Source organism: Abramis brama (assembly GCF_963993115.1).
Source record: "Abramis brama genome assembly, chromosome: 19".
NCBI lineage: Eukaryota > Metazoa > Chordata > Actinopteri > Cypriniformes > Leuciscidae > Abramis > Abramis brama.
Window position 1 is genome coordinate 6,479,357 of NC_139981.1, and position 14,487 is coordinate 6,493,843.

Sequence of the window (14,487 nt, forward strand, 5' to 3'; positions counted from 1 at the left end):
TAAAAATAAGTTGACAATGCACTGATAGCTTCAACAAAACCATCAATGGAACCAAACTTCTAGAAAATAATTTACAATTTCCCAACTCTATTTAGAACGGCAGTTCTAGGTGTATTAATTACATTAAAATGTATCACAGTGTAACCAGCTAATACTTGTCTCAGCTGGTTCTACTGCCTTTAACATCCTTCCAAAAAAAAAACTTATTCAATGAATTATAACATTAAACCTGGAAGTGTAATACTGTCAAAACATTATCATAGGTTAAATACATGGGGGTTGTTCAAGGTTAAAGTGAGTCTGATTGGTGATAATCTCTTCTTCCTTACCTGCACTCGTTTGTTTTTCCATAAGATATTGTAAGCCTCAGGAGAGAAGGGGCAGGCCCCGGGATTAGTGATGGACATGTCTCAAACTCAGAGAGACACACATGACATGGGAGCACATATACAACTACATGCATGGGGTATATGTGGGAGAAACCAACACGCATACCAGGACAACATTCATGCACACACACACTCATTATCAGTAACTCAACAACACCCATTCAACGACAGTAACCCAATGCATCTCTGAGAGGAAACGGGGGGAGTAGCACCTCAGCATACATTACAAATAAACGTGTTACTTGAGGAGACTAACCGGGGATAAAGGTAATGGGTGCAATGAACAGATCAGGAACACACAGAGCATGCAAAATGGCAGTCAAATAGGATTTCTGGTCTTTAAAGAATTGACTAAAAAGACCCATTCGAATGAATATACATTCAAATATAGAAAGTAACATTCAAATGAAACTATGGAACCAGAATGAAAATATGAAAATAAAGGTCCTGATGTGGTTTCACCTCAGCTCAACTAATTTGCATAAAGTATAAAGCTAGACCTAAACTACGGTACGTTACATTGTTTACCCATGACTGTTCATCTAATACTCTGCCTTTAGACTGAGACATCTCACACACTTGATTGAAGTTTTATTCACAAACCCGATTATTTCCATATTTACAATACACAAGATTCATTATTAACAGGTTTGGCTAAGAATAGATCCTTTTTTGAATGGATGTTTTGGGTTTAGCACAAGTTAAGCTCTGTTGACCGCATCTGTGGCACAATGTTAATTATCACAGACAATCATTTAGATCAAATTATATAAGTTCTTACAATCATATAAGTTTTACTGCATGTAATAGTAAAGTTTTATTTAGTTTGTCAAGCACTTTTTTTCAGCTAGGATAATACTTGCTTTGTCTAGAAAAAATTAATAGAAGCATTTTAGCTAATACATTTCTGTATTAATTCCAATTCTAATTGAATATATTTTAAAATGTAATTTTCAGCTTTGCCATCTTTTACATTTCAAAAGATATTTAAATTAGATATTTAAAACATTTCTCTGAAAGTGCAACAATATTTTGCAATCTTCCCGTTTTAACTATGTTTTATCAAATAAATCCAATCTTGTTCAATCACATTAAATGCAAATAAATACAACCAATGTGATTGAACTGATGGAACAATACAAAATTACATGCTGCAGACTTTGTCAAAATAGCTTAAATTGTATTGGACCTGGAATATACATTTAAATCCCTTTAAAAAGACATCATGTTTTGTTGCTATGACAAATGGTCGCTTTAATTCATTAGCGAATCTCCCCGCCATGCATTCAAACATAAAGCCATGCGTCCCGGCGTATTTAAATGCACTAGCTACAACCCAATAAAACTGCTGTTTTAATGCATGTAAATGTGCTATACCCTCTCTAAGCCCGTCTGATTGGTGTTTCTAGTCTGCTCTGCATAAATAAAATCCTGTGTGTCCAGAATACAGCCTGGGATCTGCGAGTTGGAACAGGTAAACGGGCAAAAGATGAACTCAACAACAATCAGGTATGAAAAGACAGGAGAAGAGAGTGTCTATGATCCCTGAATAATTGCAATGAACAGGAGCAGAGTTTTTTTTTTTTAAATACAGAACCAACCGTGGCTGGAAAACACAGTTTACTCTCACTAGATACTATTTTCCATCTCCTGACCTGATGGAAGACACACATACAGAGGTATAATAATTATGCAACAGCAACTGACCTCACTTATGGGTATGGACACATCTACGTAACAAAGCTCAAAGTAAATGAGAAATGGAGGAGGCAGATGGGAAACAGGTGTAAAGGGTCTGGATGGAGAATGGAGATCTGGGGGGGATTTTATATTTACCTTCTTCATGTTTGTGCCGACATAACTCTTGGCCTCCTCTTTGAACTGTGGCAATCTGCCCAAAAAACAAATATTAAGGTTTGAGAGTTATTTCCATCCATGCATTTATGGCAACATTTTTATATCAATATTTTGCAGGTGAAGTGTGAACTACTAGTGGCACCAAAACAAACGCAATCTGTTTAAGTGGCCCAAGTGGGTGTGACATAATATGGAACCAACAGTAGGAGTTTGGGCCAAGACTACTGAATGACAATGGACAGTTAGCTCTTACTTTCACAAATTCGTTTGGTGCAACTAGCTGTGCAGAAATAACACCATTCAGCTTCAAAGGTCAATTCCTTTCTAAAACGCACATTAATGTACAAGTCAGGGATTTTCAAACTCCAGGCACACTTAGAATTTGGACCATGAAGTGGTTTCATAATTGATGAATTTTTCAAAATGAACTTATTTTCATGTTTATTGCTGTTAAGCTGCTTTGAAAGAAACCATATAGTATAAAGTGCTATATAAATAAAAATGACAAATTAGGGGGATGAAAGGGGGTGCTAAAGGTATAAAAAAACCTTCACACTATGTATTTTCTATGGCTGTGAAAGGTAAGAATTTCTAAGAGTGTTAAAAAATAGGAAAGATATTAAATATGTTTCAATTTGCTTTCTAATGGAAGGAAGATTCTCTATGGCAATCATGATGTTAATCAAAAATAATTATTTTATTTAAAATATTTACAGTATAAATGGGTCATTATTAATTAAATGATATAGATGCCATTATGTTTTAGAAAATGGGTTCCTCACAAGGGTTTTGTCATAAGCTGCTTTTCCACTTGCGCTTAGTACGGCACAGCACAATTACAAACTGTTCTCGGCCCAGAATTCTCTGCATGGTTGGCTAACCGCGATGAACTGTGCTCGTAAAATGCGTGTATAGTGGCTACCAGTTTCTCGGTAGCTGGCTAAGCTCGAAATTTGAGCGACCTCAACAAAAATTGAGAAATATCTGATCATCCTCCATAATGCAGTCAATATTTACATCTCATATCATCTGTAAACTCTTGAGTTAACAAGGCAACGACTTTGCATTTGTATTACATTCCATAGAGCTCCGTTATCAGCTCCACCGTAGGAAATGGAACCACATCCGTGCCAGCTGGGCCAGAACGCTATAGAATGGAACGGTTAAGCAAAAAGAAAGCTCAAATGTTCTTAGGAGTCACATCTAGTTCCCCAAACTGCAATTTAATTAACACATTTGGAATTATTATTCTGAGAAACCTCTCTAAAACCAAAACAGAGGAGAGGCAATATGTCCGAAGAGTCAGCATTTTTGTTCCCAGGGCGTGACTTTCGACCCCCTGTGCCGATTCATTAGCTGAATTAGATGGATGATGTTCTCGGCCCGAACGCATTGTCTGCATGTGTGCGTGTTGTGTGGACACTGCGGCTTTTCCTCGAGTGAGATGTCAGCGCTCGCACAGGCAGGCTGGGAGAAACGGCTCCTGATGTTAACTCTGCTCCGCGTTAATAGAGTGTTGTCTTGCCGGCTTGATTATGGGATGATCTGTGAGTCCAACAGATTAACATCCCTAATGCTTTCAGCAGGCTGCTTAAGCCTCCTTCTGAGCACTCAATAAGATCCGCTGTTCATTACTCTGGCTCTCTCGACCACACACACACACACTACATTCACTGCTTATTACCCTTAGGCACACACACTCATTATTAAGGCCTTTCACACCCTCATTGTGAAAGCGACGTGGACAAGAGGGTCTGGGCAATAAGAACGTGCACAATGGGAACAGCAAACTCAGGTTGTGAGATTTTGAGAGAGTGTGTGTGTGTGTGCGTGCATCTAAGATTAAAAGGTGTTATCAGCTATAATTAAAAAGCATTAATGAATGCTATACTCTGAATCTGAAGGACGTTTACAGTGCATGAAATTATAAAAACAAACAGAGGATGTTTACATGGTTTTGAAAATGCTGTAATATTATTCACATTATTCTCTTTTATGCAAAACATTATCTGTTCCTCTTTGATTGAGCTTTTCATCAGACCAAATTTTGTCATTATGTCTTTGTTCCACGTGCATACGTATGTGTGTGTGTCCCTAATCTATATGCAGATGGGTAGAGTGAGATGTGCTCCGCGGTCTCATCCTCTCGTCTGTGCGAGATGTGACTGGAAGTCTAATGTGAGTGGATATGCACCTCTGATAAATGCCACCATATAATCATGTTATTGCATTAGAGCAGCAGTGAACTATGACCTGCACAAGACGACTACGGGCTTCCGCTCACAATTGCGCCACAATCATATAAATGCATGTTAGATATGAACTAGTCAAAACTAAAATTTTAAAGTGCATATTTCTAAATTGCGCATCATACAATGTCCATGTCACAATATGTGCTATTTCAAGTAAATAATGATGTCAGTGAACTATATCTGCACTTAATATTCTTATCTAGACATTTTTGACCAAGAACTTTTTGAGTTTTGAACACTTTGGACTTGAATGGTCTTAATACTCTTAATACTTAATAATAATAAATCTGTAGTTTTTTTATTGATGTATAAATAAATACCTTTTTTTTTTAAAGGGTCAGTAAGAATTTTTTTTTTGTGTGTGAAAGTGACAGTAAAGACTTTCATTTTTTATTTTTATTTTTTATATTTCCAAAAACGTTCTATCCATCAAAGAATCCTTGAAGTCTGTGTGAACTGGAAGTTGCGAGTGAAACGGAATACTGAATGAGAAAAAGAAGGATGTGGCTTGTTTTTTTTTCCCACTGGGAACTAATTGGATCTAGAAAAGTAGGTGTTCCATTCAGCTCACTGTCAAAGTTCACAGCAGACTGAGAGTTGGATGGGATGTTCTACCCAAGCCGTCAAACTGACGTCATCAGAGAAGGCAGGCCATTCCAGAAGGGAAGTAATTTTCAAATTTTCATTAAAGATTACGAATGATTTTTTTTTGCGTGGATTAACCTGTACAGAGGAATTGTTTACCACAAGACTAGTAATGTGTGCTAACAAAGTAAATAGGGTCAATTTTGAATTCATGCTGACTTATCAAATGGGTTCCCACAAAAAAGCAGCACAACTTGCCATCATTGATATATTGACAACAAATCAGCATATTAGAATGATTTCTGAGGGATCATGTGACACTGAAGACTGGAATAATGATGCTGAAATTTCAGTGTTGCATCACAGGAAGAAATTACATTTGTTATTTAAAAAAAATGCAATATTACAGATTTTTCTGTATTTTTGATCAAATAAATGCGAAAAGTGAGCGACTTTTAAGAATACGAAAGAAATGTAATTGGCGCTAAACTTTTGAACCGTAGTGTATAGAAATAATCTCAGAAACGCAGGTACGCATCTCTTTTCCTTTGCAAATGTAATGTTTTTCTCTACCGCACCCCATTCATTGAGGTCCAGAAAGAAGGCACTGCAGCAGCAGTTTCTGTGTGGGCCTGGTAATTAGCCATGCTTTACATTGTCAGAGACTGATGCTTTCACCTGTCCCTGTCTGCGTGCGAGGGGGAAGTCGGAAACCTCCGGAGGTAATTGAGAGAGGCCTGAGAGTGAAATCGGAGCCCGTTACGGAGACGGACCCAGTTCCTGTTGTGTTTGGTCTCAGGTTTGGTTTGATTATGTGAACAGCAAGAACACGACTCAGTTCCTAATCCCCATCTCTACATCGCCTCTTCCATTCTCTCTCTAGTTACCTGGAGAAGAGCAGCTGCACCATGTCCACCAGCGTGTGCTCAGCTGACTTTCTCAGCAGCTCTGTGATGAGAAAAGAGCAAAACCAGAAAAAAAACAATAGAGAGAAAGAAAAGGAAATGTTAGTCCAGAGGACAAGAGCAGCACCTCTGGGGCTCAGAGTCCAGACTCTGTTTGGTTAGGATTAGAGCGGGGTTTATCAGTCCTGAGAGCGCAGGAGGCAGATTCACATATTGAGCATTTCAAGAGTTAGGATATACAACAAAATTTAGATTTACAGAAAATGCTTTTATCCAAAGCGATTGACAGTGCTAGAGTTCTCAACGGGCCTGAAAATTACAACCCGACCCGACCCGGCCCGTGGCTTTTAAAACCCGGACCCGATGTAACCCGACACATAAACATGAATTATCTGCCCGAACCCGGCCCGTGGCCGGATTTTTTTATTCTCATACACGTATTATCATGACCAGCAGACGGGAATTCAAATCAACCTTTAATGTTCACGCCTTTTAACAATACAAACAACTGAAACAATAAACTTTAAATATATAAATAGGTTGTAGTAGCGACGGTGAATTCACCTGCGGCAAGTTTACTTTTCACCAACTCCATCTTCTTCTGTTTTTTTTTGTTTTTTTTTCACTGAGCGGAAAAGATTAAGCCCGAGGTCCGACCCGACCCGAGTCATTTGATTATATTTTCGACCCGAACCCGCGGGTCCCGTCGGGTTTGTCGGGCCGACCCGACCCGTTGAGAACTCTAGACAGTGCACCAGTGTTCGGGAAAGTTACTTTTAAAAGTAATGTGTTACAATATTGTGTTAAAAAAGTAAATAATTGCATTACTTAATTACTTTTTTTGGAAAATGATGCATTACGTTACTGTTGCGTTGCATTTTTCTTCACCCAGGCTGGGCTTAATTATTTGTTTTTTAATAAAAGAAAAGTTTTGGCAAATGTAAAGGCAATTTTACACCAAATGGTTGGTTGAATCGGATCATCTAAGGTCAGCGGCAAAGACATTGGTTAATAAAGAGATTACACACAAAGAATATTTGTATTTCATAATTGCATGTTTGTGTAATATTATGAGTTTGCATTTTACTGTTTTTATCCATTTTGAGGAATACTGAATCTGTTTTTGTGCAAGTGAGATGAGTAAATGCATGCTCACATTTAGTCAAGAACTACAGTAACAATCATGTTTGCACAGCGCACACAATGCTTCTACACTTGATTTCTCACAACATGGGGACATGAGAGGTGTCAGTCAATAAATGGGAAAACAAAGTAAATTATCTGGAAAAATTAACAATTTTGTTAATTTAAATGTAATGCATTACTTTACTTGAAAAAATTATTAACCACCAACACTGCAGTGCACTTAAAGTATACATTTCTCCCCGTAAATTTCACTTAATTTCACTTACCACTTAATCTCATTTCAAAGCATATTCGGAAACAGGACTGCATGATCTCACAAACGGACTCATTGGTAAGATGGGCTCCAACTGGAGTTAGCAGCAAACTCCTTAAAACCTGGAAATAATAATAAAGACCAAATCTTGTACTGAACATATCTGGATGCATTTTAGACAATTGTTTATTATGCATACACTCCTGTTTAAAAGTCTGGGGTCAGTAAGATTTTTCTTTTTCAAAGAAAGTAATACTTTTATCCAGCAAGGATGTTTTCAAAATTGATAAGAAAATGTTTCTTGAGCAGCAAACCAGCATATTAGAATGATTTCTCAAGGTTCATGTGACACTGAAGACTGGAGTAGCGATGATGAAAATTCAGCTTTGACATCACAGGAATAAATCACATGTTAAAACGTATTACAATAGAAAACACTTTTAAATTGTAATAACAATAATTCACAATATTACCGTTTTATTGCATTTTTGATCAAATAAATGCAGCCTTGGTGAGCAGAAGAGACTTTTTCAAAAACAATATTAATATTATGACCCGATATTTATAATTTAATTATTTTAATTAACATTTATTTATAATTTAAAAAATATTTGTATTAAAATAGCCATTTGTAAGCACCACCAGTTTGTGTGATTGAGAATGTGTTACCTGGAGGATTTTCATCAGTACAACCTCATCACTAGCGGGGTCGGTGCCCACGAATCTCGCATGTGTGACGGCGTCGGCCATGTTCTCGATGCCCTCTGCTGCCCCTTCATGATTGGCATCTGTGGAGGACAGGGACGGCGAAATTTAAAACAAACTAAAAATATCCTAATATATTCCCCCTCACTCTTTCATTAATGCCCTTGATTCTCAGCCAGATAAGTTGTACATGGGTCATAATGACATGACCATGGTTACATGATTAATCTTACACAATTAACCTGGTCACCAGTTCAGCACCCACATCGCTATCAACTAACCACGCTCCATGTGAAGAGCGGCAAACAGCCACCCGACATCTAATCACCAGATGTGTGCGCTTTTGTGACGGCCTGGTAAATTGGCTGTCTAGGCAACGATGTTTTGAAACCCAAGCAGGGCCAGATAGCAGGCTGGAGCCAGGCTGCTTTTTCTTTCCCATCGCCTTTAAAGAGCATTTCATTAACTAATAAGCGCAGGCTGCCTGGGGAGGAAGCCGGGGCTGTGACTGCAGGTAAAGCCTTGACACAAGAGTGCATTCCACTTATTAGCAGGCAAATAACACACAGAGAGAGGGAGAGAGAGACTGAGACACAGGACAGCCTTTACTCTGAACTCTGAGTGAGCACCAGCATGGTTATTAAGGTCTAGAGAAGGGCTTCAAATCACCAAACTCTTTAATAATAACCCAGTTATTGAATAGACGGGCAATACACTGGTCGAAGAAGAAATCTAAGGATCATCTCTATCCCCACTTCGCTAAATGTTGTCACATAGTTGGACATTTATTCCAATCATTTTACGCTTTACCACCATGTGATATTCAGAAGAAAGATGGAGGAAGAGCTTGTGCAGTGCTGAGGCTCCACTAAACCCCGCCTACTTGTTAATGATACTAATGCTTTCCTATGAAAACCTGTTTCGCCACTGCCAAACACAGAGAGAGAAACAACTGGATTAAATGGATTAACTTAGGAACTAAGTAAAGAACAATGTGCACTTATATTTAATTAAATATACGTAAACCACAAATAGGTGTGTGTGTGATAGATATTCCAATACAAAAAATAACTGTAATAACTGTTTTCAATTTGATAATTGATAAGAATCAGATCAAATCAGCATATCAGAATGATTTCTGACATGAAATCAATAACTCATGAAATCAGGATCATGTGAGTGAAGACTGGGGTAATAATGCTGAAAATTTAACTTTGCATCACAGGACAAAAATTGCGTTTTAAAATAAATTCAAATAGAAATAGAAAGGTTTTTTCCAATTGTAATAATATTTCACAATATTACTGTTTTAACTGTATTTTGATCAAATTAATGCAGACTTGCTGTGCATTTTTAATATACATAAATTAAAATATTTACATTTTAACTATATTTTAACTAACAATAATGCATGACCTTCTGTAACGTACCTTATTGCTTAATATGAACACCAGGTATGTGGTACATGACAATAAAATAGCTCTTTAAAATCAAAGCATTCAAATGCTTTTAAATTCAAAAACTTTCCCAGATTTACATCAAGATCATTTTATACAAATGACTGTTCAAAGAGTTGGATAATTGCTGAGCAACTAAATTTTGAGTGAAAATCTGCGAGTGCACTGAACAGCAATGAAGAGGCAAGCCCATAATAAACAGGACCCCCTTCCAAACAGCCCATCTCCACGGAAACAAGAGCCACAGTCTATTCAGCACAACATCAGAAGTCATCTAAAATACTAATCCTCACTTGGCAAGGTCTACACAGCCGAGCGGGAGAGTCATTGTTGAAATAACTGAAGTCTGGGTGGGGCTGGAGGGTCTTTGTGCATGTGTATGAGAGTATCAAAGAGGTTCAAACAGCTGTCGTGTACTAAAAGGTTAAGTAAAAGTACATTCAGACACCAGGGTGTCCCTTAAGTGAAAGAACTGCTCATTGCAGAAAAGGGTGCGTGCGTTAACCCTGAAACCAGGCGTGCATGGGCGCCGATCTGGCTCTATCAGCCAAAAAAAAAAAAAAAAAAACCTAAATAGAATAGAATGGAATAGAATAGAACAGAATTTGTCCACTCCATCTGCACGAAATCCGTTTTAGATTGTATCGCATCACAAATTGTAACTTGTTTTTAAATTAGTGCCAACTTTCTAACTTAAAACAAGGTACGATCTGAAATGCACATTTCCAAACACTCCACGTACATGGGTTTGTGTGTGCTGGCTGTCATAGTTTTTAGAGGGATAAGTGGCTGTGTAAGTGAGCCTTTGGTTTGAGTACCGGCCTGGGAAAAAGAAGAGTGGGAAAGGGAGAGTGGGAAAAGTGGGATCTGGATATCTGTCAATACGTCCGTCCCCCCGAGCCCACCGACCTCAGGCCTGAGATTGAGGGGAATTAGCCCTCACCAAACAAATTCACAGTGTGTGTGTGTGTGTGGTTACAAGGAGACCCCCCAGTGTGCCACAAGGGCTCAGGTCTCACTGTACACCAATAGAAGTCCTGGTGCATTTGACTGATAAAAATCACATGTTGTGACTCTTGGTGAGCAAAGCTAAAGTGCTCCTCCGCTTAAAAAAATTAAAAGAAAGAAAAAAAGTGTTTGGTGTGATCGGTTAGCCTAAAACAAAATTACAAGCAGCAGAGATTGTCCCAACTTCACTGTACTGACATAGGACAGGTGAATGACTAAGAATTCCCTATGGGGACCAAAATAAAGTGTACCAAAGATCACTGCATTTCTGTTTCTGGCCAATAGATGTCAGTATTCTGTCTCTGTACTGAAACGGCAGTGAGTTAAACAGTCACTCTCCAAAAGACCAATGATATTTCTGGGACAAGCATACTCTCTTCTGCCTATTTGTAAAGTTGAACCATATAAAAAAAAAAAAATTAAAATCTCTGTCCACTGAAGAGGACATTTGGGTTTTCAAGACTATACAAAAAGACATACTAGGCTTTTCAGACATAACTATTTTAATTGGTTTATAAAAAATAAAAAAAAACTAATTTTAAGAGAAGAAAAGCCACTGGTTGGTAAATGATGATTTTCAAATTTTGACTTAAAAATACACATCTGAAGAATGATTCAAAGCTGCAGAGCAAACAATACAGGTTAAAAGGGGTAAAAACTAAATAAATAATATTCCTATGAGATATTCCGTTTAATTTACTAGTATCATCATTATTTTTCCTCCAAAACTCATCAATACAATATTGTAATAATAAATATAATATGTGAATGACAACAAACATTGTGCCCATATACAAATGTATTAGCAAGAAAATATTATATGTGAACAAACATAAATATTCTGTAAATGTCTTTGAGAACATATGTGCATAATCTGCCAGGATTCTGAGCAGAACCAGAAAATCGGAAACATAACACACCTGTTCAAGTCTTTACACTGGCTTCCGGTTACATTTAGAATTGACTTTAAAGCACTATTACTTGTTTATAAATCCCTCAATGGACTAGGACCTCAATAGATTGCAGATATAAACCCAACAGATCACTCAGACCATTAGTAGAAATCAGTTAGAAATGCCAAGGGTTCACTCAAAGCACGATGAGTCCGCTTTTAGCCATTACGCCACCCGTAGCTGGAGCCAGCTTCCAGAAGAGATCAGATGTGCTCCAACAGTAGACACATTCAAATCCAGACTCAAAACACATCTGTTTACCAAATAAGCACTGTGCTACTGACGTCCAACTTTAGTTTATCCGTGTCCTCTTTTCATTCTTTCTGTTTTAATACATTTTAAACATTTTAATCAATGTCTTATTCTTTGTTTTTATTGTCATTCTTATTTTCTATGCACTTGTGATTATTTTATGATTCTTTAAAAAAAAATCCTTTTCATGTAAAGCACTTTGAATTACCATTGTGAATGAAATGTGCTTTATAAACTTGTTGTGTAATTGTTCGGGTGCAACTTCACAAGATCAAAAAGGTGCGTGGAAGAAAACCAAAGGAATTTTGGGACAATACCAGCAACACCTGCGAAATGGAGAGATCAAAATAGTCAGCTTTCCTAAAACTAGCCTTGCCTTGCCTAGTTTGGTTCATGTATATTGATTTGAAGTTTTGGAGAAAACATGTATTTCCAACATTTATGATATTAGGTTCACAGACTGAAGGCGTGCTAAAGATATATACGAATCAGACAGAAATTGTGACTTAAGTCCCAATGTCCACTAAAATATAAATTAAACAAAATAAATAAATAAATAAATGATTATTAGTCCACACTCCAGATATTACTATTATTATTATTATTTGTGTGTTCTCAGGTGTATGGTTAGACTTCAGCTTCTCACCCATACAAACCATACTATAAAACCATATCTGACATATATGACGAGTCAGTGATCAATTATAGTCTATTAGCAAAATCCAAAGTTAATAGCCCTGCATCACAGTGAGTTGTGAATCAATCAGAGCTGTTAATGTAAGACCTATAATGTGTGGCTGTACTGTATGTCTACGGAATGCTAATTGGGAGTAATGATAATGTCACTCTTCATGGCAGATTAGAGCAGTCTGAATGAGCATAACCCATCAGTCAGCACACAGCCTCTCACATACCTAAAGGTCATTTAATCACACACTCATACGAGTGCATTAATATGTCACGCTCGTCAGGAGTGCTCACCTGGGATTAGCACAGCTCTGTGTGTGTGAGAGAGAGAAGAAAAAAGAGAAAGAGTGTTGAAGCTCTACTGAGAAAGAAAAGAGTTCATTCTGTATGTTACTCAGGAAAAAAAAAAATGTAAAAAAAAAGAAAAGAACAAAAACAGACAGACATGCTGCAGTGCATTGTATTTTAAATTTATACAGTATTGGCCTAACTTAAATAAATATTAGGCCAATAACATCGAAAAAAATGACACATTTGCAGCCAGGTGTGTTGCTGCTAGTACTGTTTGACAAAATGACGTATTTTGTACTCCAGGAAAATATGCATGTGCGACTACTAACCCTTATCCTACAAGGGGGCCGAGGTTTGGAGATCTACAGCGCAGGTTGCCATAGCAACCATTCCTGATGAGATGCTGGCATCATGGGGGATTGGGAACAAGGGTGCATCTGGGGTGACTGCAGCTCGGAGGGTGTCCAGAATTAGTTTAGTTGATCTGTGTGTCTGTGTCTATTGCATTCCAATAGTGAATGTACTTCTGTTTTTATATACACACACACTCGAGTGTGCATTGTTTTTCTAATAACTCAACGGCCAATTATTCCGCTTATACTATGGTTACCACACCTCAAAATATTGTTCAGATGATGTATTAAGACATTTGTCAAGTTTTTGTCCTTCACATACACTTGTGTAGGACTCCATTACCTGTGTCGCCTCTAAACCGTGTTCGGCAGCAGCGTCTCTACTAATCTGCTTCAAGAACAGCAGCTTTATTACATCGCTAGTGACAAATTCATGTAGCTTTTAAGTTGCTAAACTATTTTACTGATAAAATCGTCAGAGCAGCGCTGACAACATGTTTCTGTGTCCGTACTGTATATATGTGCGTTTGAGTGGGAGAAAGAGTATGTGCTTTCCGTACATATAAAACTTAATTTTGTGGCAAAAACATGGAAATAATTTGTCATTTTTATCCTATTGTTTCCTATATTTATTTGCTTGGTCAGTGTCGTTGTGGGTTTTGGTTCTTGTTGTTGTTGTAGTCTGTAAGGACCAGTCTGAAGTATCTGAAATCATTTGGTGAAGTGATATGGAACTGTAATGCGGTCAAGACCTTCCTGGAACCTAGACCTAGCCGTGCGTTTCCCTGAAAACAATTGCACGTCAACCAATCAGATTCAAGCATTCAACAGCCCGGTAGTATGTATGTGTGTGCATGTGTGCGTGTGTGTGTGAGAGATATGTTTAGTGAACCAAAGAATATTATCGAATCTTGATCTTAAAACTGATTTTAAGGCATAATTTTACTTTTGTTTTAGATTTTTAAAAATGCTGAAACTTTATTTATTTCCAGGTTTAAATTTGATTTTTATTCCTAGAATTAATGTGTAATGTAGAAAAAAAAAGACATACAAAAGATTTACATCCCAGATATCCACTCAGTACTGTATCATGTTATGGCTTAGAGCACCTGTAACATCAGTAAAAGCATCCTTCAGTTTTGCAAACCATGCCGCTGCTTGACAAGTGCTCTCATAGCAGTTTTTACAAACAACTGACTAGTTACAGGAGAGGGGAGAAAAACTAGAGACGGCTTGTATCTTGAACAGGGTGCTGTTTCACACTTTGAACCGGCACTAGCAGCATCTGGCCATATTTCCCTAACAAGGAAGAGGACAGTCTGTGCCGATCACAAGTTCTGAAAAACAAGCTCTCCTGTGTCAATGAAAAAAACTTTTTGCTTGAAGTGCATTCA

The 14,487-nt window shown here is 37.6% G+C and overlaps 1 protein-coding gene across 1 annotated transcript in view; it reads right to left on the minus strand.

The window, feature by feature from the left end:
* The window catches only part of gbf1 (golgi brefeldin A resistant guanine nucleotide exchange factor 1), a 78,357-nt gene that overhangs the window by 23,497 nt on the left and 40,373 nt on the right, over window positions 1-14,487 (minus strand). Inside the window, exons 3-6 of the mRNA XM_084093539.1 lie at window positions 8,057-8,175; window positions 7,401-7,509; window positions 5,971-6,031; window positions 2,226-2,280 (exon numbers count right to left, since the gene is read on the minus strand). Of these exons, the coding sequence (XP_083949665.1) occupies window positions 2,226-2,280; window positions 5,971-6,031; window positions 7,401-7,509; window positions 8,057-8,137 (306 nt within the window). The 5' untranslated portion in view covers window positions 8,138-8,175. The remainder of the gene's footprint in view (window positions 1-2,225; window positions 2,281-5,970; window positions 6,032-7,400; window positions 7,510-8,056; window positions 8,176-14,487) is intronic.